This window comes from Nannobrachium achirus (assembly GCF_963921795.1).
Source record: "Nannobrachium achirus genome assembly, chromosome: 15".
In the NCBI taxonomy this organism is placed as follows: domain Eukaryota; kingdom Metazoa; phylum Chordata; class Actinopteri; order Myctophiformes; family Myctophidae; genus Nannobrachium; species Nannobrachium achirus.
This window is the reverse complement of record NC_137822.1, coordinates 48476627-48503882: the sequence shown is the minus strand read 5'-3', so window position 1 is coordinate 48503882 and position 27256 is coordinate 48476627. Positions and strand designations below refer to the sequence as shown.

Here is a 27256-nt window from a genome sequence, read left to right as displayed (position 1 = left end):
TAGTATCAACCCCTAGGAGACACAGGGAGAACATGCAAAAAAGGCTCTTTTGCAAACCCCACCTAGGGTGTGGGCACTGATGACGCAGAGGAGAGAACACGCCCCCAGCGCCCACAGCGTTCCCCGGTGGGAATCGAACCCAGGACCTTCTAGTTATGAGGCGACAGCGATACCAACTGCACCACCGTGCCCCCTGGGGTTATTGTTTTTAACCACTTAAATCTCATACGTTTGTTGAGCGAAGTCCCTCAGGGCTCTATACTAGTCCGCTGTACATTTTCCCCAAAATATGAATTTGCTGTGGTTATGGCTTGAACTAACAGAAGAAGACCTTCTCAGGTTCTGGTTCTGGTTTTAACTCACAGTGAAGACCTTCTCAGGTTCTCCGCGGCCGCGCATGTTGGTGTCGTGGATTTGCTTGAGAACCATCCAGCCCTCGTCATGTTTCCCCATCTGGAGAAAAAACACAAGCAAAACAAAACAAAACAAAACATGTCATCATATTTAAATCTACAAACATTTCACATTTGACAATTTCATCATTTTGACTTTGGTGTGTAAATGTAGTCGTCCCCATGTATCTATTACATTATGTTGTATTGTTAATAAAGAACAGGCCACCCCACCCGCACACTGGGCAACACCTGGCCGGTTGAGTGTCTAAATGGAAGTAGGAATAACGGAATTTGGTGGATCGAAGTACCGCCCAAGGAAATAAAGTTGACAAATTACTAATCTGTTTACATTCTCTGTGAATGAAACTTGTGATTGATCGAGAACGATTCTTCTTTGTTTTACCTGCAGATAGAACCGGGGGCTCTCGGGCATGAAGGTGAGCGCCACCACCGCACAGACGCACGGCAGAGCGCACACCACCACAAACACCCTCCAACTGTGGAACTGGTAGGCTGAACCCATGCTGAAACTCCACCCTACAGAGAGACAGAGAGAGACATAATGAACACACCACCACAAACACCCTCCAACTGTGGAACTGATAGGCTGAACCCATGCTGAAACTCCACCCTACAGAGAGACAGAGAGAGACATAATGAACACACCACCACAAACACCCTCCAACTGTGGAACTGGTAGGCTGAACCCATGCTGAAACTCCACCCTGCAGAGAGACAGAGAGAGACATAATGAACACACCACCACAAACACTCTCCAGCTGTGGAACTGGTATATACTGAAACTCTAACCTGTAGAGACAACACACACACAATTTACAATTTAGGCATTTAGCAGACACTCTTAATCCAAATTCTAAAATGGCTAGTTCCATTCATTGATTATGATTGGCTGGTTGCTGTGGTATATGAGACTATAACCCACACCTTGAATCAGTTTATATCAAACCCAGGTGTGTTATTTCTTTCCACAGTGTTCCACAGCTAGTGCTCCAATTATCTGCACCTGTGTTGTTGGCAAAAGGCTGGGAAATGGTGTTGGAACAACAGAAGTTCAGGAGAGAGAGAAACACACCATGACTCCTCCCCCCTCTCCACCTACCTGCTCTCACACCACCTACCTGGCCTACCTGGCCCTTAGCTCCGCCCCCTAGACATCTACCTAGCTCTATTTATCCTCACTCTAACTTCCCAGAACCCCTCTTGCTTTTTCGGACATCATCTTCCCATAAACCGCCCCCTCCACCACCCCATCCTGCAGTCCCAGCAGTCCGTCCTCCAGGGCGTTGCCGACTCCACCATATCGTCCTACTGGACTGCGTGGACCAAATTTCAGGTTGTTCCACCACACACAACATTGAATTTCCTTCCTTAGACCCCATAACATTTTCAGCCTACATCAGCTAAAGCCAATCCACACACTCCACCAGAGTTTCCACAATCAGAGCTTACCTCCGTGGAATCTCTCTTTTCACCTAACTCATCACTGGCTCGTCCCATCTGTTCACGCATTACCAACAAATCACCCTCTAAGGGGTCGGCAACCCAAAATGTTGAAAGAGCCATATTGGACCAAAGAAACTAAAAACAAATCTGTCTGGAGCCGCAAAAAATTATAAAAGCCTTATATATATCGTCGTTGTCGGGTGGAAACCTTGTATGTCCATAACTTCGTTTTGTATTTATCATTTACAAAATGAACTAAACTAGTGAAAACAAGCACACAACGCCTTGTGTGCTTGTAGATCTGCTGTTTTCACTACTGTTGTGCGTCAGTCTTGTATGATGAAGCAGGGCTTTACTTTGCGAAAAAAAAAACATACAAATTTGAAACATGGAGATACAAGGTTTCTGCCCGACAGTGACAATATATTAAAAGTCTATATTAGCTATATTAGCCTACTGTCAAAATTACTAAGTAGGCTACAAATACATAATGTGCATTACATTTAATATTTATTATACTCATTTTTACAGCATTGGAAAGCGTTAAGAATTGTTTTCCCCTATCTTTTTCCCTTAATACATTTTTGAAAAAGCTCCAGGGAGCCACTAGGGTAGCGCTAAAGAGCCGCATGTGGCTCTAGAGCCGCGGGTTGCTGACCCCAGCTCTAACCGAAAGGCCTGCAGCGCCTCAACTTCCAACTCAAAAATCTCGACCCCAGCATCGATCCTCGCTTATCAGACCTAGGTATCCACGACCACAACACCCTCGTGTTTACAATCAAAAGAGCAAAGCCTCCCAGTGCTGTTTAACCCCCATCTACCTATTCCGCCTCAACTCCCCAACCAGCCCATACGAACCCCTAGCCAACCTTATCCGAGCCAGACTCTCCCTTAATGCCCGACCCTCAGACCCCTTGTTCACTACCGAAAACGGAACAGTAGCCACCCGCAGCCGGTTCCATCTCCACCTCCGCCAAATTCTCACCATCTCAGGGTTCTCGGCAGAGAACTTCCCAGGCCACTCCTTCCGCATCGGCGCCGCATCCACAGCCGCTAGCCATGGCCTACAAGATCACACCGTCCAACTGCTAGGCAGGTGGACCTCGCAATCCTACTTGCGCTACATATGCACTAGCGTCCACGACCTCAGAGCAGCCGACCATGCCCTAGCGTAGTCCTGAAGTTGCCCTTCGTCTCTCCTTTTGGGGGTCAGTCCACACTGTCCCAACATCCAACGTAGTGGCCCTTATGTTTACTTTTTGGGGGTTCAGTCCACGTCGCCACTGACGCCGACGGTGCAGACGATTACGCTATACGACCCCTACCCCAAGACTCCAGGGTCTGCGACCCTCCCCGGAACCTACACCCTCCCCAATCCCCTCCTTCCACTACGGACTCATTACTGCTTGATTTCATTATTATCATCGATCGATTCATGATCGTTCACACCATAGATCCATGTCTGCTCATCGATCACTGCTCATTATTTATCTGCCCTTTACTTCATTAAAACCTTTAAACCTTCATGGTGTGTTTCTTGTTAGATAGTGAACTACTTTCTAGTAGCTGGGGACTACTTTCTTGCAGAGCAGACCTTATAGTGAATTATTAGTGAAATAGAACACTTTTAATTGATACGTCTATGATGGCTGAGAGGGTTGGAGACACTCGGCTGCACCTCGTGTCTCCCTACGCCTCTCAGCCGGTGTAAGATACCAGGTAACCACTCGCCTCTTGTGGCTTATTGCTTCAATGACTTACAATAAGCAGGTATTACATCAATACAATAAGCAAGATCATTACATCAACATCAATACATCAAATGCATAGAAATGGTAATCTAGAAATAAATAACGTCTCTTCCCAGTGGGACATGCAGTTACAAACAATTGCTGCACAGTTGCTTATTACTTTGATTGACACAACTATCTACATGGCCAAGGGACATTAGCAATGCTGTGTGTATGAGTTTGATGAAATCTCCAGTGTTCATTTAGTGTACAAATGGAATTAAATGCCATATAACTGTCCATTTGATTCCATTCTTACACTCTCAGAGTTACAGGCTGAGGCACACACACTGATTCAGCAGTTCATGAACGATTCACTTAGGAATTATGTTAAATATGAACGGGTGCCTTAAAGGTTACTCTGAGAATGAGAGGGTACAAATACATGGACCAGGGGGACCACAGCAGGTCCATTTTAGCCTGGTTAATAAACTAGACTGCACAACACCACCCCTCACAATTGAGAATCCATTTCCATATCCAGGTAGTTGTCTTTGATGTTTCATTTTAACGAGCTATCGACACTTGTATGGCTCAATCAATTACTGCGGGTTACAACCCCTTTGAAGTTCAAAGGGAGCAATTATGATCAAGGCACCTTGACATTTTTTTAAACCGCTCATTACATTACGTCAATAGGCTTTAGCCCGCCCCCCAGAAAAAGAATCTCTCCCCGAAATTCCAGACTCTCTTCCCAAAACGAAGTGTGTGATAGACTCTGGTTTATTAACCAGGCAAGGTCCATTAGGTTCCATCTGTACCCTCATGGAGTTAGATTTAGATCGCAATGTAATATTACCGAGCGGTGAGAGCATTCTCACAGACGCATCGCCTCACAGACCAGAACAGTCACAAACAGCTTCCGCGATGGAGAAAAACACCATGGTTGGTGGTGGTGGCCAAAGATAAAATCGATAGCAGAATCACTAAACTCAGTTGATTCAAGCAACATATTTTTGGCTTAATGCATAACAGATCGGGTCGGTAAAAGAATCCCACATAAAAAGATTGTTTTTTAGAGCGATGTGTCGTTACAGTGTGGGAAAAAAAGGCTAGACAAAAAGATGTACTCTAGTATAGAATCGGTGACAGTTTTGGAAAGCTGCCCTGGACAGTTATGTTTAATGCAGCTGGAACCCTTCCCAGCTGTGTGTGTGTGCGCGCGTGCGCGCGTGCGTGCGTGCGTGCGTGCGTGGGTGTGTGCGCGTGTCATTGGAGTGCACGTGGTTCCCAAAGTCCTGAGACAAAGGACTGTTTTAATGACCCTCCTAAAGCATGTCTAAAATGCATTGTATGAGAAAACTATCCTACAGCACTGTTAAAGGACAACTTTAGTTTTTTACAACAAGGGTTCATATTTTAGATTGTAATTAAAGAATATAAAAGATTAGTGTTAAAATCATTTCATTTACTTCTTTCTATTGTTTTAGAGATTCTTATTTCAGTGGTTGGGGGCATGCGTACAAGTGGCTAAATATGTAATTTTACACAGAATAAGCCCATTCCCAAGATACAACGCAACCTTTTATGGTTGGATGTGACTTATGGGGGCCAGAAGTGTTACTGTAAATAGCAATAAAGAAACTAAAGAAACTGCTGGCATTGTATCTAAAAAGACATATTTAGCCACTTGTACACATGCCCCCATGCGTACGCACGCCCCACATTTTAACACGGTAAACGTGATAAAACAATAGAATGAAGCAAATGAAAACATTTTAACACTCACTTTTTCTTTTCTCTAATTACAATCTAAAATATGAACCCTATTGTAAAAAAACAAAGTTGTCCTTTAAGCCCAGTAGTTCACAAATTCGTTTGTGTCAAGGACCCCCAAATTGATATGTATTTGGCCACAGACCCCCACGTCTGAAAATAGGGACTTTAAGCTCCAAACAGACGGCAACCGGAAATGGATCAGTGCTCGATAGATAAACCTGCTCGCCGTTGCAGCCGTCTCTACGCCAGAAGCTCCCTTCCCACGTAGCGTCTACAACGTCTGCTGCGTAGACGCGTCGCCATGGGAACCAAAGAGTTCAGTAAAAGAGGTGGGACCACGTCGCCGACAGCTGTTTGCTTTACGATATTGACTGCTACGGTGATTGCGTCATAGCAGCCGCTCTCCGCCTGGCATTGCCGTTCTGAAAATCGTCAGAGCTTAAAGTCCCTAATTGTGTGCTCGCTTTCAGCGAGCACACGTATGTTATCTTCATTATTTATCTATGAGTCAAGTTCTCCTCGACAGTACAAAGCCAGCTAGGGCCCTTAGCCAATGAGGTGCAGCCAAAGGGTAGATCTTTGTGCCAAACATGGTGTTACACGCGAGCCCACACTGTTTCGTAGGAACAGTATTTCTAGTGTTTATTTGCCAGGGACTCCAAATATTTTCCACATTTTAACACTCCCCAGAGCCCACTTTGAGATCCACTGCGTCAGCCTAACTTCATCTCTACACTGTGTAGACGTTGTTGGATCCCCCACAGGCCTGTAATTCACCCCTCCTCGCCTTTTTTCCTTCTCTGTGAGGTTGTAAATTGGCAATTTTTCCCTCCGACGTTTGCCTTTCTCCTGGGAACCAAAAGCTAAAGTAGCTTTGTCACTCTGAGGTTGTGTGGGCTCACCGCCCAGGTGGCTAACCGCCCAGGCCCCACAGCTGAACTCTCTGTAAAGGTGGCTAACCGCCCAGGCCCCATAGCTGAAGGTAACTCTCTGTAAGGTGGCTAACCGCCCAGGCCCCACAGCTGAAGGTAACACTCTGTAAGGTGGCTAACCGCCCAGGCCCCATAGCTGAAGGTAACTCTCTGTAAGGTGGCTAACCGCCCAGGCCCCATAGCTGAAGGTAACTCTCTGTAGTGGTGGCTAACCGCCCAGGCCCCACAGCTGAAGGTAACACTCTGTAAAGGTGGCTAACCGCCCAGGCCCCATAGCTGAAGGTAACTCTCTGTAAGGTGGCTAACCGCCCAGGCCCCACAGCTGAAGGTAACTCTCTGTAAGGTGGCTCACCGCCCAGGCCCCATAGCTGAAGGTAACTCTCTGTAAGGTGGCTCACCGCCCAGGCCCCACAGCTGAAGGTAACTCTCTGTAAGGTGGCTAACCGCCCAGGCCCCACAGCTGAAGGTAACTCTCTGTAAGGTGGCTAACCGCCCAGGCCCCACAGCTGAAGGTAACTCTCTGTAAGGTGGCTCACCGCCCAGGCCCCACAGCTGAAGGTAACTCTCTGTAAGGTGGCTCACCGCCCAGGCCCCACAGCTGAAGGTAACTCTCTGTAAGGTGGCTCACCGCCCAGGCCCCACAGCTGAAGGTAACTCTCTGTAAGGTGGCTCACCGCCCAGGCCCCACAGCTGAAGGTAACTCTCTGCAAGGTGGCTCACCGCCCAGGCCCCACAGCTGAAGGTAACTCTCTGTAAGGTGGCTAACCGCCCAGGCCCCATAGCTGAAGGTAACTATCTGTAAGGTGGCTAACCGCCCAGGCCCCACAGCTGAAGGTAACTCTCTGTAAGGTGGCTAACCGCCCAGGCCCCACAGCTGAAGGTAACTCTCTGTAGTGGTGGCTAACCGCCCAGGCCCCATAGCTGAAGGTAACTCTCTGTAAGGTGGCTAACCGCCCAGGCCCCATAGCTGAAGGTAACTCTCTGTAAAGGTGGCTCACCGCCCAGGCCCCATAGCTGAAGGTAACTCTCTGTAGTGGTGGCTAACCGCCCAGGCCCCATAGCTGAAGGTAACTCTCTGTAAGGTGGCTAACCGCCCAGGCCCCATAGCTGAAGGTAACTCTCTGTAAAGGTGGCTCACCGCCCAGGCCCCATAGCTGAAGGTAACTCTCTGTAGTGGTGGCTAACCGCCCAGGCCCCACAGCTGAAGGTAACTCTCTGTAAAGGTGGCTAACCGCCCAGGCCCCATAGCTGAAGGTAACACTCTGTAAGGTGGCTAACCGCCCAGGCCCCATAGCTGAAGGTAACACTCTGTAAGGTGGCTAACCGCCCAGGCCCCATAGCTGAAGGTAACACTCTGTAAGGTGGCTAACCGCCCAGGCCCCATAGCTGAAGGTAACACTCTGTAAAGGTGGCTCACCGCCCAGGCCCCATAGCTGAAGGTAACACTCTGTAAGGTGGCTAACCGCCCAGGCCCCATAGCTGAAGGTAACACTCTGTAAAGGTGGCTAACCGCCCAGGCCCCATAGCTGAAGGTAACACTCTGTAAAGGTGGCTCACCGCCCAGGCCCCACAGCTGAAGGTAACTCTCTGTAAGGTGGCTAACCACCCAGGCCCCACAGCTGAAGGTAACTCTCTGTAAAGGTGGCTAACCGCCCAGGCAGGCAGCAGTGGCTGAAATTGGACTCGGCCAAATTGATCACCTGGCTGGCCTCCCTCCCAGGGTAGTAAACAGATGCTAGGTTCATGAGATGTTATTTAGACAGATGCTAGGTTCATTGTTTACCTCGTGTCCTATCGTTTCAATGCATCTTAATTATTTTGATAGCATTGTTAATTTTAGACAGATACTACCCAGCAAGCACGGTCAGGACCTGGACCAATCAGTGATGTCTCCATTGGGGTCAGATCAAGTCAAACCACGACTAGTCAGATCTGGCCTAGAATATCACCTGATTTCAACCAACATAAATCCTGCCCACGAAAACGGACGGCCTGGTTTAATCAGAGAGGGTCCGATCGAGGCCAGATAAATATCATAACTAGTCAGATATGTCTCAGAATATAACATTCGTATTTCAACTAACATTACAAACAACAACAATAATCTTGTCTCATAAAATCCAATCTATTTTTAAGAAACATTGGCACATCCTCAAGTCTGACCCTGAATTGGCACCCCTTTTTAAATACCCTCCCCTCTTTTCCTTTAAAATATGTAAAAATTTGAGGGACCATTTTGCCGATTTTTCAATCCTGCAGCTCTTCTCCACAAGGACAGACTCTTTTAGCTCCCCTTCCTAAGGAAAACTACCCTTGTTCAAGATCAGAGGGACTATTACCTGTGCTTCTACTAGTGAAAACCCTTGACAGTTTTTTGCCTTTTTATGCCTGACATAATAATAAAGATTTCTCTGCTGTATTTTTATTTTATTTTTGAATATATTGAGGCCTTATTCTGATTGAATTGATGTTTTCTTATACTATTGACATAGTTGACATATATTGTGATCCACTGGTTTGTATAAGCTGTATAATGAATTTAAGATTTGAATTTTGAGATGTGTATTAACTGTTCTATACACAGACGTTGATGACAAGATCACTTAAGCTTAATGATCACCACCTGACGAAAACTAAATAAAAATGTAATAAAAACTAACCTAGGATGACAAAAACTAAATAGGATATTGTCAAATTTAGTTAACAAATAAAAATTAGTAAACTAAAATGTTGGGGAGTGACCAACACTGAGCAGAAGGTAACTCAGCATAGTGTGGGATGATGGCCCAGGCCATGGCCGAGGCGTAGATGCCTCCTATCATCGAGAATATACAGCAGTACCTATCATAGTATGGTATGATGGCCATGGTAGAAGGTAACTCACCATTGTGTGGGATGATGGCCCAGGCCATGGCTGAAGCGTAGATGCTTCCTATCATCCAGAACATACAGCAGTACCTACCATAGTATTGTATGATGGCCATGGTAGAAGGTTATTAAACTCACCATAGTGAGGGAGGATAGCCCAGGCCATGGTAGAAGGTAACTCATCATAGTGTGGTATAATAGCCCAGGCCATGGCCGAGGCGTAGATGCCTCCTATCATCCAGAACATGCAGCAGTAGTAGAGTGGTACCTACCATAGTGTGATATAATAGCCCAGGCCATGGTAGAAGGTTATTAAAACTTATTAAACTCGCCATGGTAGAAGGTAACTCACCATAGTGTGGTATAATAGCCCAGGCCATGGCTGAGGCGTAGATGCCTCCTATCATCCAGAACATGCAGCAGTAGTAGAGTGGTACCTACCATAGTGTGGTATAATAGTAGAGTGGTACCTACCATAGTGTGGTATAATAGCCCAGGCCATGGTAGAAGGTAACTCACCATAGTGTGGTATAATAGCCCAGGCCATGGCGGAGGCGTAGATGCCTCCTATCATCCAGAACATGCACAGCCAGCTCAGATGTTCTCCTCTCTTCTCCCGGGCCAGGACCTCCACGAAGTAGGAGAACACGATGGGCACCGCCCCCCCAATCCTGCAACAACGACAACAACACTGCATCAGATTGGTTGGCTCTGACTACAACGCACTAAGATACAAGATATATTCAAATGCAGGGTCTGCGGCCAAATACATATAATTCTGGGGGTCCTTGACTTGAAAAGGTTTGCGCGCCACTGATACAGAAACCCTTTAGGATTTAGAAGACATTTGTCGAATCGGCCTCAGGTCTTAATTAGGGATAGAGCTTGTTAATTCTTATTGATAATGAGCACCTTATTGATCCTGCTTATTGAGCCAGGCTTTTATCGAGCCCACTATTGAGCGTTTTCTAATATTTTGTGGAAAGATGTGAGAGGACAAATTCAGAACATAACTGATATCTTTTTTTATTGGCCGACTGTGAGTTTGTTACTGACCACCATCTATGAAGATGACACTTGAACAAAGTAACAAATATCATTAAATATCGTTAAAACAATCATTCATTAGTGTGCTAAATGGCTTTATATTATGAACAGTACCGTAATAATTTCTTGATCGCCTCTTGTCTTAATTGTTTAAACATGACATCATGGGCCTCTATGCTCGATAACGAACTTGATAAGCCCAAAGCTTATTGATATCAGGTACTCAATAAATCTGTTATCAGGTTATCGAGCTACCCTTGTTTAGGGCTCCATCCCTAGTCTTAATGGGTCAATAAGGTGCTTCGGCAAGAGTTACATCTGGTTTCTGAATGGACTGATAATAACAGGAGTGGATGTGGGGAAGTGGAACTCACCCGAAGCCGGCCACCATGCGGCAGAACAGGAACATGCTGTAGTCCTGCACGAACGCCGACAGGAAGGCGAAGAAGCCGTTGAAGGAGAGCGCGATGAGCAGCACCGTCCTGCGGCCCACCTTGTCTGACAGACCGCCCCAGAAGAACGCTCCCACCATCATCCCCAAGTACACTATGCTGCCTGCAGGGGGAAACAGAGAGACAGAGAGATTTTCTGCTATTTTTTGTTTTGTTTTGTTTTTTGTTTTGCTGCACTTGATGCTTTGGCAATATTGTATTACTGTTACATTGCTGCCAATAAAGCTATTTGAATTGAATTGACACAGAGAGAGAGAGAGAGAGAGAGAGAGAGAGAGAGAGAGAGACAGAGACAGAGACAGAGAGAGATTGATTTTAAAAGCTCTTTATTAAAAACCTCTATTCAGCTCAAATCACTGCAAAATACAAATGATCTCAACCAAGCCAATACAAATCAAAGCCAATATTCTCAAAATTCACATTTGTCTTCTATTAAAAACAAAGAACCAGCTCTCCCCCTTCCTGTGGTAGGCACAACTACTTGTACTACATGTACTTTTACTCAAGTACATTTTTTATTCCAGATTTTGACTTGTAACAGATTGCTTCTATGTTGCAGTGTCGATGATACTTTTACTTAAAGTAGAGCATTTGAGTACATTTTCCCCACCACTGGTTATGTGTGTGAGTGTGATGCCGTGAGCAGATATGGTGGCAGCAGCAGACAGCCTTATCAAAGCACCACAGACTGCAGGCCTTACAGCAGCAGCAGGGTGATTCATTACAGCTGACAGCCTCTGAACACTCAGCTCTGCACCCAGGCTTTATTCCTATACTACAAAGGTACAGAGCAGGGACGTGCTGGGCCTCTGATTCAACCTGGGAAAAAGATTTGGAGAGGCCCTCATTGCGCGCTATAGAGAGAGATCTCTCTCTATAGCATTGCTGCTACTTTGCCATTTCAGATTATGACAAGTGACAAGCCAGTGGGCCAATTTACATGAGTTATATTTCGTCGTTGTCGGGTGGAAACCTTTTATGTCCAAAACCGTTTGTTTTGTATTTATCATTTTAAAAATGATTTAAACTAGTGAAAACAGCCGATCTACAAGCACACAACGCCTCGCGGTGCGAGGCGTTGTGTGCTTGTAGATCTGCTGTTTTCACTACTTTTGTGCGACGGCCTTGTATGATGAAGCAGGGCTTTGCTTTGCGAAAAAATGTATGAATTTGAAACTTGGAGATACAAGGTTTCTGCCCGACAGTGACGATTTACTTTGTTGGCCGCTCAGCACCCAAAATGGACCAAAGGCCGACATTTTATTTTAAAAAAAAATCCTAACGGCCGGCCTGGACCGGCCGGGAATGAACCGGCCGTTCGGGAGTTGTCCCACTTTTCCCAATGGCCAGCACGTCCCTGAGCACAGCACTTCAACACTGCAGACTTCCAACTGAAGATGAAGGGCCTGGTCGGTTCACACTTTACGCATGTTTCTCGAACAGTGGGTTTTGCAGCCATAATTATGTGGGTCGCACGGACACATTGTTATGGATCGCGAGTAAATAAATACCTCTTTAGTCCTTTGTGTCTGATGTTTTTGTTTTTTATGATCATTATTTCAAATATTTCCAAAAAAGTTAAAAAGAAATTCAAACTTTAAAAAAAAAAATCATTCCATAAAAATCCATTAATTAAAAAATTGTTTTAATTAAATTAAATTAATTAAAACAATATTGTATTTTCAGTGTGGACAAATCATTTCTGATGTCATTTATTCAGTTTCTCTCCAAAGCCACAATAGAACAGTGAAGTCATGACGTGACTCGCTCATCCCCCGGTTCCACGGAAGTAATTCTCTATGGAGAATAACATTGGGTCATCTTAAAATCCTCTCATATAAGCATTGCGGTCCAAAAATAAACAAACGGTCTTTGCGATATTGTCGGGGAGGTGGCTCTGTATGGTTTATGATAGTCAGTCACTCATATTTGATAAACGCCTGTTTCTAGCGAAAATTTAACTAATTGGGCGACAGTAACATTAGCGTTTTCTCACCATCAGTTGATTCTTCATATCCATATGAGTCAAACCACTGAGATCATTTGGAACACAGTTCTTATATGACGCCATATGAAAAAGGTCAATGGGAATTCAGAATGGGGGAAGAAAACCGTGAACCAGGTAGGATGTGTAAATTACGTCACACTTCACTACTCTATAGGAAACTATTTTTGTACAATACTTTTGTACAATCATTCCATGACAATCTTGTTGTTCAATGAGGTTTTTATATGGAAGGAAATGTGACAGTTTTTTTTGTGTGTTTCCTTAACTTTTAGACTGCTCATGTAGTGTGTTCCAAAATCACTTTTAGCGTGTGGCCCTTGGATTTGGGTATTTTGCTGAGGGGCCCCTGAGCCATATGAAGTTGAGTAGTCCTGACCTACGTAGACACACAGCCAGTAGGCGGTGCACTATAGATCTACTGCAGGGGCCTTCAAAGTTTTCAGGCCAAGGACCCCTTAGCTGAGAGAGCAGGGACCCCCACTGTTCATAGATTCCATATAGTTTCATTGTTTGACAGCACAATCATCTGTGTGTTTTGGATTCATGTCAATGTGTCTTTCCAGATATTTAACCACTTTAACCGTCAATACTTAATAAACTTGATCTTTCACTATGTACTTAGTCTGCTCTTTTTTCCCTCTACACCAAAGCTCTTTGCCGAAAATAGCCAATCTATGGGGCTGTTAAGTCTGACATCATTTTGTAGGCAGAGGAGAACTTTTGCCCCCCAAAAAAGCGAATCTTTTTACTATTTTTGCTATTTACAAATTTTTCTTCTCTTTCTTGTTGACAGGAAAGTGGTAGAATTATACTTTAGTTGTTATTTTTGTCTCGGATCTGTTGAAATAGCGAGGGACACATATTGACAATAAATCTGCTTGGAGGTCTGACTACAAAATGATGTCACGGCTTAAAAGCCCCATAAGCAGAATATGGACACTAGTGTTCAAATGGTTAATAACAAAAAGGAGGAAAAACATATTCTATCACACAAAGATTTGGAGGACCCCCTGTAGTAACTATAAGGACCCCCTAGGGATCACAGACCCCCTGTTGAAGACCCCTGATCTACTGTACAGTATGTAGACAAACTGTGGCATGACAACAGGTGAGTAAAACATAACACCACTGTCCTTTTAACAAGATCACTCCAGAAAGAGACTATAATCTAATCACACTTCAGCACAAAACAGTAAACACTTTGACCGTATTCATTACAAGAACATCCTCCTCACACACGCTGTGAAGAAACTAGACTCTTCCACCCTTTTCTTTAAGTATACCCTAAGGAGAAGCTTTTTATTCTTTTCTTTACCAAGTATACCCTAAGGAGAAGCTCTCATAAAGACAAATGGTGTCGTGGTAGAAACAGCCAGGAAAGCATTTTACGGGCTGTCAGGAAACGTGTGTGAGTCAGCGAGGTGGTAAAGACTATAGTTTAACTGCACCGACTGCTGCAGGGTTTAATCAGCGCTGGAATGAGTATTCACATGTTGAAATTAACTAAAAGTATCAACACCGCTATGTAGAAATACTCTGAGTGAGTGTGACACCGTTATTCAGAAGTACTATTATTGACATCATATATATCTATATATAGGCCTACTTAGAGTGGCACTGTGTATTTTTTTTTTTTTTTATGTTAGTAAGACGCCTCAAGGGCGAGAAGCTGACGAAGACTAAAGTCAAAACGCGTACGTTTGCTCCTGTCCATAGAGGTAAATAAAACATGTGAAAAGGAAATTCCTTGAGTTCTGGCAACTTCTTCGATGTCTCATGTTATTTTGAGCTGTGCACCAAAAAGAAAGACAACACAATATGTCCATACATGGGAATTCCCACATAAATTATGGGCTTAATTAATATTGATGACATCAGGGATCAAGGGACGAGGACAAGGACGGAATTAATTGCAAGTGTGACTCACGTTTAAGTTGACCAAAATGTGGCCAAAATGTGGCCATATTTTCCGAAATATGGATATGACGTCTGACATAGATGTCTGACATCATAGACCACTTGAGACATCATTGTGATGTCAAACAGGTCAGCTGTGTGACAGACAGACAGACAGACAGACGGACATGAGCTGCAAGTTTTCATGCTAAATAGCGACCGATGGTCACAACAATAGCGGTTCTCGACCTTTTCAGGCTGTGACCCGCAGAATAATCATATTTGAACTCTTAATGACGAGCACTAAGAGTTGAGGCGTTACATTTTGTATAACACGGTTCTATTGTTAAAGTAGCAGATCTACATGCTCACAACGCCTCGCGTTGCGAGGCGTTGTGAGCATGTAGATCTGCTATTTTCACTATTTCTGCCTCTAATATTTCACAATTTGGCCAATGTTTAATATTGTCAGGTATTTAAAAAGTCCTTAAATATGCCAGAAAAGTCCTTAAAAATGCCAGATGCCCATTCAACCCCTGTGCTCTGCATTCACATTCATGTGGCTGGGGAAGAATTCAGGCATGTGTTGAAGGTATTAAGCAGGCATGGACGACCAAACAAGAACTCCACGATTCAAGATTCGCCGCACGTTCGTTCGTTCACACATGACACCCCCACCAATATCAAACATGCCACCGCACCGCACTGCCTGCAAGTGAGTGCACGCGCGCGCGCGCGCACACACGCACACACACACACACACACACACACACACACACACACACACACACACACACACACACACACACACACACACACACACACACACACACACACACACACTCTGCCTGCAAGTGTGAACTGTGTTTATGTGGGTAACAAAAACAATGCAACGCAAACCACATGCACGCACACTCACGCACACACATACACACATACACACACACACACACACACACACACACTTCTCTCAGGCGTGGGAGAGAGATATCTCCCCTGCTAAAAAACACCTCCCACTCATGCAGTGCACGCTACCTGGTCTGGTAACCATGACAACACAACAAATGGGTTTCGCAAGCCCCCAGAACCATGTGGTAGGGAGCAGTGAGTGGTTCTCTACCTCTTCAGGACACGACCCCCAAAATAATCCGATGTCTAAAATGCAAAACCTCCTATCTGCAAATGTTATGAATTTTGGATTTCACTTGAATGAGGACAACAGGCTATGCTGCACATGGTCAGTGTGTCTGCAAGATCCTTCTGACCCATTTTGTTAAACAAAATCATGTGAATATAGAACCCTGATTTTGTTCAGTTGGCAAAATGTTGAAGCTCAAAACCTCCTATCTGCATTGCCTTGCTGATTGCTAATGATTGGTGTCAGGTGGTGAAACGTTTACCTCACCAAGAGGGTCGGTCGATAAAAAACTGTTAATGGTAATACTTGTAACAGACCTGAAGAATGTCTTGATATCAAAAGGAGCATAATTAACCCCCCCAGCTTTAAGAGTTGAGGCATTACATTTTGTATAACACGGTTCTATTGTGAAAATAGCAGATCTACATGCTCACGTAGATCAGAGCATGTAGATCAGCTATTTTCACAATTTCTGACTCTAATATTTGACATTTTTTATAATATAATTTTATTATTTGTTATTTGTTATCTACTTAAACTTGATGTTGGTTTGTTTACTGTTGAGTGAGAAAACAACGTTTCACATTAAGTTAATCATCTGGGGACCCCCCAAAATAATTTGGAGACCCCCCTGGGGGTCCGAACCCACAGGTTGAGAACCACTGGTATAGAGCATTTGATCAGCCTTAAGGGGAGCACACACTGGACGCGAACGGCTGCACAGCGTCGCGCCGCGGTATCGACGCACGTGAAGTGCTGCGCGGTAACACCAACTGGATGCGGCGTGCTGCCACACAGCACATCCATTTCCCCGGTGGGGAGAACCATGGGAGAACATGTTCACCGCGCGGCAACGCTGGAAAAATAGAACAGCAGCGTATCGGCGCGGCAGATCCGCGGCTGCGTGCGTCTGATGCCGCCGGTGTGGGTTAGTTCATTGAAAATAATGGGGCCGTATGTTTTGACACGCCGCCTCCGCGTCCAGTGTGTGTTCCCCTTTAGCCTGGCGGACAAACGTGAAACAGGACATTCTGCACAATGAGTACTTTCTGCTTTTGGTAGGGTTAGTACTTTTTGATACCAGTATCAAAAAGTACTATTTCTACATAGCGGTATTGATACTTTTACTAAAGTAAAAACATTTAGTACTTTTTTCCACCACTTCATATAGAGCATGTGAGTCGCTGGGTCAAGGGCAGGCATCTATCATTCAAGGCACACATTGCATCAGTCACCCGGTCCTGTAGGTTCACACTCTATAACATCCATAGAATCAGACCCTTCCTCACCCAGGAGGCAGCCCAGCTCCTCATCCAGACATCTGTCATATCAAAACTTGACTACTGTAACTCTCTCCTCACTGGCCTCCCGGCATGTGCACTTGCCGTGGCACGACTGGTCTTCAACCAGCCAAAATTCTCACGTCTCCCCCCCCTTCTCCGCTCCCTCCGGCTCCCGGTTGCTGCCCGCACTGAATACAAATAATAAAGTACAAGTAACACTGATGCTGGCTTTCAGCCAAGCAGCCAAAGGTACGGCTCCTCCATACATCCAAAGCCTGATCGATCCCTACAACCCCACCCCACTCAGATCAGCCAACACAGGGATGCTGACAGAACACTCACTAAAAACCCCAGGACAAAAATTAACTCGTCTTAGACTCTTCTCCCTCCTGGCCCCCAAACTGTGGAATAAACTCCTAGGCCAGTTGCACTAAAGACTCACTCCCTAGCTTCCACCCTGGTCTGAAGAATCATCTCTTCAGACTCCACCCTGGCCCATAGCACTTGCCATAGCACTTGCCTTGCCTCAATGACCATACATGTAACTTAGTATTAGTATAGCCATTACACGCTTAGCACTCTCAATAACAAGTGACACTGACCATCCTCTGCATCGCCACTTCGACCTAATGCCATCTGGGCGTGGCACAAAGTTCGGTTTAAAAGGAGTTTTGTCACCTCAGCCATTGCTGCACTTAAAAATCTGCTAAACAATCGCCCCCGTGGCTAAGAGGGTTTTTTCTGTGTACAGTGGGGTACTGATGATTTGTCTATGTGATATGTTCGTGTTGTTATTTGGCTATGTGTTGTTTCTTGTTGAACAGACTGTGAAGACAAATTTCCCTTCGGGGACAATAAAGATTATTATTGTATAGTGTTATTTATTTTATTTTTTACGTTTTTTAGTGAACACATGCGTGGTCTACATTATGTTTTTACTATTTCTATGCATTTGATGTATTGATGTATTACCTTGATTATTGTAAGTCGCTCTGGATTAAGAGCGTCTGCTAAATGCCTACATTGTAAATTGTAAAATGTTATCTTACCCAGCCATCCAGCTCCAGAGTTGGGCACACACATGTCGGTCTCGGCGCTGGGAAGGACGAAGCCCACCACGAACACCTCCACTCCGTCTGACATCAGTGCCAGGCCCAACACGAAGAACAGCTGCCACTGGAATCTGACACAGAGGAGGAGAGTTACCTTAATGAACTAATAGAACCAACCACAGTGGAGGAAAGTTACCTTAATGACCTTAATGAACTAACTAAAGAACAGCTGCCACTGAACCTGACGACACAGTGGAGGAGAGTTACCTTAAAGAACTAACTACAGAACAGCTGCCACTGGCACAGCCACAGTGGAGGAGTTACCTTAAAGAACTAACTACAGAACAGCTGCCACTGGCACAGCCACAGTGGAGGAGTTAACTTAAAGGACCTACACCATGAATTTTCACTTTTTCTATTTTAAAACCTTTTTTTGGGGTCCCACTGGCACCTTCTATCCTCACAAAGTCCTATCCTCTGGTTTTGGGCAGACAGAGATGAAAAGCTTTCCACGGGTTCTCAGAACAGTGCTGTGCCACGGCTGAGTTAACCCGGCTGTTACCATGGTTACCAGGTGAACACCTGCTCCCGCGACCGCTGGTGAGCTAAGAAACTTCATATCCCATGATGCAACGCTGCCGCAATACAGACCTAGTTTCAGAGCCATTGTGTCACGCTGAAAAAACAGCCTTTTTCTCCCCTTCTTTTTCCTACCGTCTCCCCACATCGCGCGACGGGTTCATTTCAGTTCTCTCTCTGTGAAGCATGCAATCTCATGTATGGATTATTTTTTTCCCCACACAATTGAACACACGTAGTGTGGCCATGAACTGGGTGGGCACGCGCACAGTGGACACGCGCAGCATGCACGGAGCGCTCCAAATTCAGGTAAATATTATATAAAAAAGCCTTGGTGGTGAATAGTGTATTGTTTTGGCGGCACGATGGCAGGCATTGTGTTACCTGCCATGACCACATTCCTGCATTACTACTGACCTGCCATGACCACATTCCTGCATTACTACTGACCTGCCATGACCACATTCCTGCATTACTACTGACATGTCATGACCACATTCCTGCATTATTAACTACTGACCTGCCATGACCACATTCCTGCATTACTACTGACATGTCATGACCACATTCCTGCATTATTAACTACTGACCTGCCATGACCACATTCCTGCATTATTAACTACTGACCTGCCATGACCACATTCCTGCATCATTACTACTGACCTGCCATGACCACATTCCTGCATCATTAACTACTGACCTGCCATGACCACATTCCTGCATCATTACTACTGACCTGCCATGACCACATTCCTGCATCATTAACTACTGACCTGCCATGACCACATTCCTGCATCATTACTACTGACCTGCCATGACCACATTCCTGCATTACTACTGACCTGCCATGACCACATTCCTGCATTATTATTACTGACCTGCCATGACCACATTCCTGCATTATTAACTACTGACCTGCCATGACCACATTCCTGCATCATTACTACTGACCTGCCATGACCACATTCCTGCATTACTACTGACCTACCATGACCACATTCCTGCATTTCTACTGACCTGTCATGACCACATTCCTGCATTACTACTGACCTGCCATGATCACATTCCTGCATTACTACTGACCTGCCATGATCACATTCCTGCATTACTACTGACCTGTCATGACCACATTCCTGCATTACTACTGACCTGCCATGACCACATTCCTGCATTATTAACTACTGACCTGCCATGACCACATTCCTGCATTACTACTAACATGTCATGACCACATTCCTGCATCATTAACTACTGACCTGCCATGACCACATTCCTGCATTACTACTGACCTGCCATGACCACATTCCTGCATCATTAACTACTGACCTGCCATGACCACATTCCTGCATTACTACTGACCTGTCATGACCACATTCCTGCATTATCACTGACCTGCCATGACCACATTGATGCATTATTAACTACTGACCTGCCATGACCACATTCCTGCATTACTACTGACCTGCCATGACCACATTCCTGCATTACTACTGACCTGCCATGACCACATTCCTGCATTACTACTGACCTGCCATGACCACATTCCTGCATTACTACTGACCTGCCATGACCACATTCCTGCATTATTAACTACTGACCTGCCATGACCACATTCCTGCATTACTACTGACCTGCCATGACCACATTCCTGCATTATCAACTACTGACCTGCCATGACCACATTCCTGCATTACTACTGACCTGTCATGACCACATTCCTGCATTACTACTGACCTGCCATGACCACATTCCTGCATTACTACTGACCTGTCATGACCACATTCCTGCATTACTACTGACCTGCCATGACCACATTCCTGCATTACTACTGACCTGTCATGACCACATTCCTGCATTACTACTGACCTGCCATGACCACATTCCTGCATCATTACTACTGACCTGCCATGACCACATTCCTGCATTACTACTGACCTGTCATGACCACATTCCTGCATTATCACTGACCTGCCATGACCACATTGATGCATTATTAACTACTGACCTGCCATGACCACATTCCTGCATTACTACTGACCTGCCATGACCACATTCCTGCATTACTACTGACCTGCCATGACCACATTCCTGCATTACTACTGACCTGCCATGACCACATTCCTGCTTCCTTAACTACTGACCTGCCATGACCACATTCCTGCTCTACTACTGACCTGCCATGACCACATTCCTGCATTATCACTGACCTGCCATGACCACATTCCTGCATTACTACTGACCTGCCATGACCACATTCCTGCAATACTACTGACCTGCCATGACCACATTCCTGCATTACTACTGACCTGCCATGACCACATTCCTGCATCATTAACTACTGACCTGCCATGACCACATTCCTGCATCATTAACTACTGACCTGCCATGACCACATTCCTGCATTATCAGCTCGTACTGCTGGGCCAGTTCCTCCTCGTCCGCCTGACGCTCGTTCTCCAGCTCCTTTTGACCCTTCAGGCTGTCTGAGACGGGACGTCCCAACTCCACCTGACAGGTAGATAGGTAGACAGGCAGGCAGACAGCCAGGAGACAGACAGACAGACAGACAGACAGACAGACAGACAGACAGACAGACAGACAGACAGACAGACAGACAGATAGAAGGGAGGGATGGGACGATATGAAAATGTCATGTCACGATTGTCACAAAATATCGCCAAGATCTATTATTCTCTTCTGTGGCGGAACATTTGTCAAAACATAGCAAATTTTCTAATAAGCTCAAAATGTGATGCGTTGTAGATGGGCTATGTTTTGGCAAAGAGATTTGATAGAGTGAAAAGAGGACTGTATCAAGTACCAGGTCCGAGATGGTTTAAATGGTACCGGATATGCAGCTCTGAAAATAAAAGTTGAATTGATCCAAGTGCACATCGGAGGATCATTTCACCCTTAAAAGCTATAAATTCTTTCAATGGACAAAAAATATTGGTTTATTTGATGGCCTTCCTGCCCTGGCATTTGGCCTTTGTGAAAATGGACAACACAAGACCAAGTGGCCTTGCCCCTAAAAACGATGAAATTCCAGGCCTGTCTGTATCTGTAACTTTTAACTGCTGTGCTGCGTTAGGCCAGTGGCTCTCAACCTGTGGGTCAGATGATTAACTTAATGTGTAACATTGTTTTCTCACTCAGCAGTAAACAAACCAACATAAAGTTTAAGTGTATAGAGGGGGTATCTGCACATTTCTAAAGTGACAATTTAAGGACTTTTTAATACCTCTAAAATTACAAATTAAACATGGACCAAATTGTCAAATATTTGAGACTGAAATTGTGAAAAATAGCAGATCTATATGCTCACAACGCCTCGCAATGCGCGGCGTTGTGAGCATGTAGATCTGCTATTTTCACAATTTTCACAACAGAACTGTGTTAGACCAAATGTAATGCCTCAACTCTTAGTGCTTGTCAGGGTGGGGGGGGGGGGGTCCCCAGTTAAACTATGATTATTTGAGGGGTTGCGGCCTGAAAAGGTTGAGGACCCCTGCTCTAGGGGACCTACATGGTAAAGTGAGGACCCCTGCTATAAGGGGACCTACATGGTAAAGTGAGGACCCCTGCTCTAGGGGACCTACATGGTAAAGTGAGGACCCCTGCTATAAGGGGACCTACATGGTAAAGTGAGGACCCCTGCTATAAGGGGACCTACATGGTAAAGTGAGGACCCCTGCTCTAGAGGACCTACATGGTAAAGTGAGGACCCCTGCTATAAGGGGACCTACATGGTAAAGTGAGGACCCCTGCTCTAGGGGACCTACATGGTAAAGTGAGGACCCTTGCTATAAGGGGACCTACATGGTAAAGTGAGGACCCCTGCTCTAGGGGACCTACATGGTAAAGTGAGGACCCCTGCTATAAGGAGACCTACATGGTAAAGGTTGGGGACCCCTGCGCTAAGGGGACCTACATGGTAAAGTTTGAGGACCCCTGCTCTAGGGGACCTACATGGTAAAGTGAGGACTCTAGGGGACCTACATGGTAAAGTGAGGACCCCTGCTCTAGGGGACCTACATGGTAAAGTGGGGACCCCTGCTCTAGGGGACCTACATGGTAAAGGTTGAGGACCCCTGCTATAAGGGGACCTACATGGTAAAGGTTGAGGACCCCTGCTATAAGGGGACCTACATGGTAAATGTTGAGGACCCCTGCTCTAGGGGACCTACATGGTAACGTGAGGACCCCTGCTATAAGGGGACCTACATGGTAAAGTGAGGACCCCTGCTATAAGGGGACCTACATGTTAAAGTGAGGACCCCTGCTATAAGGGGACCTACATGGTAAAGGTTGAGGACCCCTGCTCTAGAGGACCTACATGGTAAAGTGAGGACCCCTGCTATAAGGGGACCTACATGGTAAAGTGAGGACCCCTGCTCTAGGGGACCTACATGGTAAAGTGAGGACCCTTGCTATAAGGGGACCTACATGGTAAAGTGAGGACCCCTGCTCTAGGGGACCTACATGGTAAAGTGAGGACCCCTGCTATAAGGGGACCTACATGGTAAAGGTTGGGGACCCCTGCGCTAAGGGGACCTACATGGTAAAGTTTGAGGACCCCTGCTCTAGGGGACCTACATGGTAAAGTGAGGACTCTAGGGGACCTACATGGTAAAGTGAGGACCCCTGCTCTAGGGGACCTACATGGTAAAGTGGGGACCCCTGCTCTAGGGGACCTACATGGTAAAGGTTGAGGACCCCTGCTATAAGGGGACCTACATGGTAAAGGTTGAGGACCCCTGCTATAAGGGGACCTACATGGTAAATGTTGAGGACCCCTGCTCTAGGGGACCTACATGGTAACGTGAGGACCCCTGCTATAAGGGGACCTACATGGTAAAGTGAGGACCCCTGCTATAAGGGGACCTACATGTTAAAGTGAGGACCCCTGCTATAAGGGGACCTACATGGTAAAGGTTGAGGACCCCTGCTATAAGGGGACCTACATGGTAAAGTGGGGACCCCTGCTCTAGGGGACCTACATGGTAAAGTGAGGAATAGAAACAGTGATGATGACCTGGCCCTCCGCTGGCTTCCCATCGGCGTACGGCGCGGGGACCCCCTGGTACTCGCCCTCGTAGATCTCATCCTCGTCGTCGTGGCCCTCTGGAAACCACAAAACAACGTCGGGATATTTCACTTAAAAAAAATGTTTTGTGAACTCCCTGGGCAGATTTTGACTTGATTGATACAGTACTGAGTACCTGAGACGAATAACAGTTCAGTCAGGTAACTCACGATATATTGAACAATGTTTATTATTAATGACTATACAAGTGTGTATGTCACATTTAATTTGGCGTTTGGCTCTGCTAAATCTTCTCCCTGCTCGGCAGCAGCACAGAAGAAGAACATTATTAACCATTAGGAGCAGGGAGATATATATCGGTAGATATAAACACCCCCCATGGGGAACAGAATTAGCAGAGCCTACTGGTGGTGCTGGGGAGGCGGTGGGGGCAACCAAGCGCAAGCAACAGTCCGGGCAAGAGCAGCAGGAAGAATGACAGACTAGGCAGGCTTAAGTAGTTGGCAAATGATCAGCTGCCTGCCACATCAGCGAATGACGTAGGGTCTGGCTTAATAGTGAGTAGTAGTGTCCTAATACAACTGCAATGCAGTGTAACCTGACTGAACTAACTTTGCAGGCTTCGCATGCTACGTCTCATTCTAAGTCCATATAAAATAAATTATATTATGTGTGTATCTGCTTCATTTTAAATCGGGACGACTACACCCCTGTAAAGTACCTGTAGCATCGCTGTCTCCCTCTTCCTCGTCAGGCTGGTGGTGATCGCGGTGCTCCTCCTCCTCCTCCTCATTCTGGAAGCGCCCGTAGTTCCGCTGGGCAGAGTACTCGTCGGTGGCGCGGTCCGCCGCACGCCCCGCCTTGATGCTCACCTGCCGCTTGGCCTCCTTGGCGATGTCCTTAGCGATGTCCTTGGTCCCGCGCACCAGCGACGCACGGTTGTCGTAGCTTTCCTCCATGTCCAACACAGATTACCGACACACGTACGTTTGTTTTTTTTTTTAAATCAACTTCAGCGCAGCTCCGTATTCCAGCGGATGTGAACTGGCATTTGGTTTCTAGCGGTTTCTCAAATTGGGGGGGTTTGTGTGCCTGCCCCCTAGGGGTACGCAGAGGTACTACAAGGGGTGCATGAAATGAAGGTGTATATAAAAAAGAAGAAGAAAAAAATGGTTTTACGGTTATGTTTTAACTATAAAACATTGGGTGAACCGGATGATCTGTGAAGTGTTAACTCAAATTGTATCAAAAATGTTGACCAGCACAACTGTTGTGAATGAAACAGCAATAGTTGTTTGGCCACTGGTTAAAATCAATCTGACCTGGTTGGTTTTAGTAGAGAGAGTTAACTAGTCCGCACTCTCGCATCACAAAACCAATCTGCTCAGGAGGCACTCATTTTGCAACTCTGTCACTCCATTTCTTATTAGTAAAGTTATGTTCTTCAAAGGGTGGCTTATGAATCGTTCATATCATCATATGATAGCTTGTGGTTTTCAAAGCAAAACTTTTAAATCGGAAAATCAGGAAAAGGGTCGGTTAGGTTACCGAAGTCAAAGTAGTCTGAGAACCACTGCTATGACGAGATCATGTCGGGAAAGACGTGAAGCGAGGATGTTTTGTTTGTTGTTCGTCTGTTCAGCGCGTCAGTTTGGCCAGTCAGTGTTCAGGTGGGAGTGGCCAGGAGCTCATGTTTCTGCTCCATCTGGAAGAGCCCCCTCTAGTGGCTGGATGGAGCCCTCTGCTGGCGAGATGGGGAAGGGCAGCCTGTGGACACAGAAGAAGGCGGGGCTTTGTTAGCATTACAGCCATAGAGCATCGCAGTGAGGTGTCGGAAGTAAACAACCCATTAATTTTCACCATAGGGTTTTTCGTTATCAGCCACAAAATCGTAGCAATAGACCGTTTGTCAGCCTTCTGATTGGTCCCTGAGACTCCCTGACTGGCCAACCAGAAAAAAACATTCACTTTTTGCTATCGGGGGTGGAGTTTGTGCAGTGGAGAATGTTAAATGTGGCTTTCAAAACTGTCCGCAGTGCGCGACACGGCGATCGCCCGGTACGGCCGCGATCTCGGCCGTGATCTCGCTCATCATAATGAATAAGCTTCAACAAACTAGTTCACATGGACCATATCAATGGTCTAAGAGTCACGATTGGGTACATATATTTTAAATGGGCAGAATTACGAAAAACCAGCCTATTATGTGAGGTTAGGATTATAGTTCTGTCCTCTTCCTACCCAGGATGCAATGCGCGGTCTATTCTCTTTCTGATCCAGAGGATTAAACTAATTAAAACATTTATTTTCGGGGGGAAAACTACTGTTTTGCTATGTAATTACTGTACCTTTTTCTTCCCTTTTTATTAATATCACGTAGATGTGTTTTTTGTGGTACTTTATATAGCTGTAATGAGGCTATGAAGGGGAAAAAAATCCCATCCACTACCACTATAAAAGAATCTGCAAAGAGGATTCTGTCCCACTGGGATTAAACAAATTAAAACATATATTTTCGGGTAAACCCCCTGTTTTGCAATGTAACTACTGTACCTTTGTCTTCCCTTTTTATTAATATCACCTAGATGTTTTTCCTTTGGTACTTTATATAGCTGTAATGAGGCTATGAAGGGGGAAAAAAATCCCATTCACTGCCACTATAAAAACAATCTGCCCAGGGTCAAATGTCCTATCATAGTAACAGGGCAGAATGGGGCGGGATTTGCAAAAGGGCTTATTCAATGTACACTTACCACTAGGCTGGTGGTTGTAAAATGGTTCTATATGCTCCTGTAGAACCCCCGAGTATGTATGCAATCGCTCTAGTTCTAGTAAAAACACATTTTAATCAAGATCGCATGGAGAAGAACTGCATTACCCATACTGCTAAAAATGTACATGCGGTGAAATCAACGCCTGTGATTGGTCTAGCTTCTTCTTCTTTCATGTATATTGCGGTTACCGCGGAAGTAGCTTACTGCCCCCTGTCTTCCCGGCGGATTATTGCACTTCAGCAGAAATCTGTGAGCGAGTGCCTTTCTTCAACAAATATGATGCACTGTGTTAAAGATGACGATAAGAGCGTCCTACAGAGATGACAATCACTACATGTCAGGCCATATGCTGGCCTGGATAACTAAACTGAGCATGATTTAAAGCCATACTGTGTAAGTTGCCCAACTAGTGGTCATTAGCCCTATAGCAAACCGCGGTCGCGTCCGCGTCTTTCGTCCGTTTTTCGTACCTTCAGACCCCCGCGTCTGCCTCCACCTCGCTGAGATCTATCTTTTAAGGGGTCCCTTGTTCCTGTGCGTTCAGTAATTCCAGAGATACGGACTCCTTCACCCTGCCTGGTAGGCGAAATTACCTAGAGAAGGGATGGTACAAACGGGCGACAACAAATATGGCTGCCATAGCAACCCCACTTCAAGATGCGCTGTGATTGGCCGGCAGTTGTATAACCCTCGCTGTGATTGGCCGGTAGTGTGATGACGCAATTTTCGCGCGAGATCCGGTCCACGGCAAGGATCTCAGTTTACATATAGAGAAGGCTTTACAGGCTGAAATTCACGGCGCGGATCTTCTA

General features: G+C 45.6%; 1 protein-coding gene across 1 annotated transcript in view; it reads right to left on the bottom strand.

Annotated features, from left to right (window-relative positions):
* The window catches only part of LOC308299542 (synaptic vesicle glycoprotein 2C-like), a gene marked incomplete at both ends in the record, with an annotated part of 43280 nt that extends 18651 nt beyond the window's left edge, over positions 1-24629 (bottom strand). The window contains 9 exons of the mRNA XM_080743339.1: positions 364-453; positions 799-885; positions 1074-1120; positions 9688-9839; positions 10590-10770; positions 18042-18175; positions 21004-21131; positions 23659-23747; positions 24392-24629. Of these exons, the coding sequence (XP_080599465.1) occupies positions 364-453; positions 799-885; positions 1074-1120; positions 9688-9839; positions 10590-10770; positions 18042-18175; positions 21004-21131; positions 23659-23747; positions 24392-24629 (1146 nt within the window). The remainder of the gene's footprint in view (positions 1-363; positions 454-798; positions 886-1073; positions 1121-9687; positions 9840-10589; positions 10771-18041; positions 18176-21003; positions 21132-23658; positions 23748-24391) is intronic.
* Between the last annotated feature and the right edge of the window lie 2627 nt (positions 24630-27256).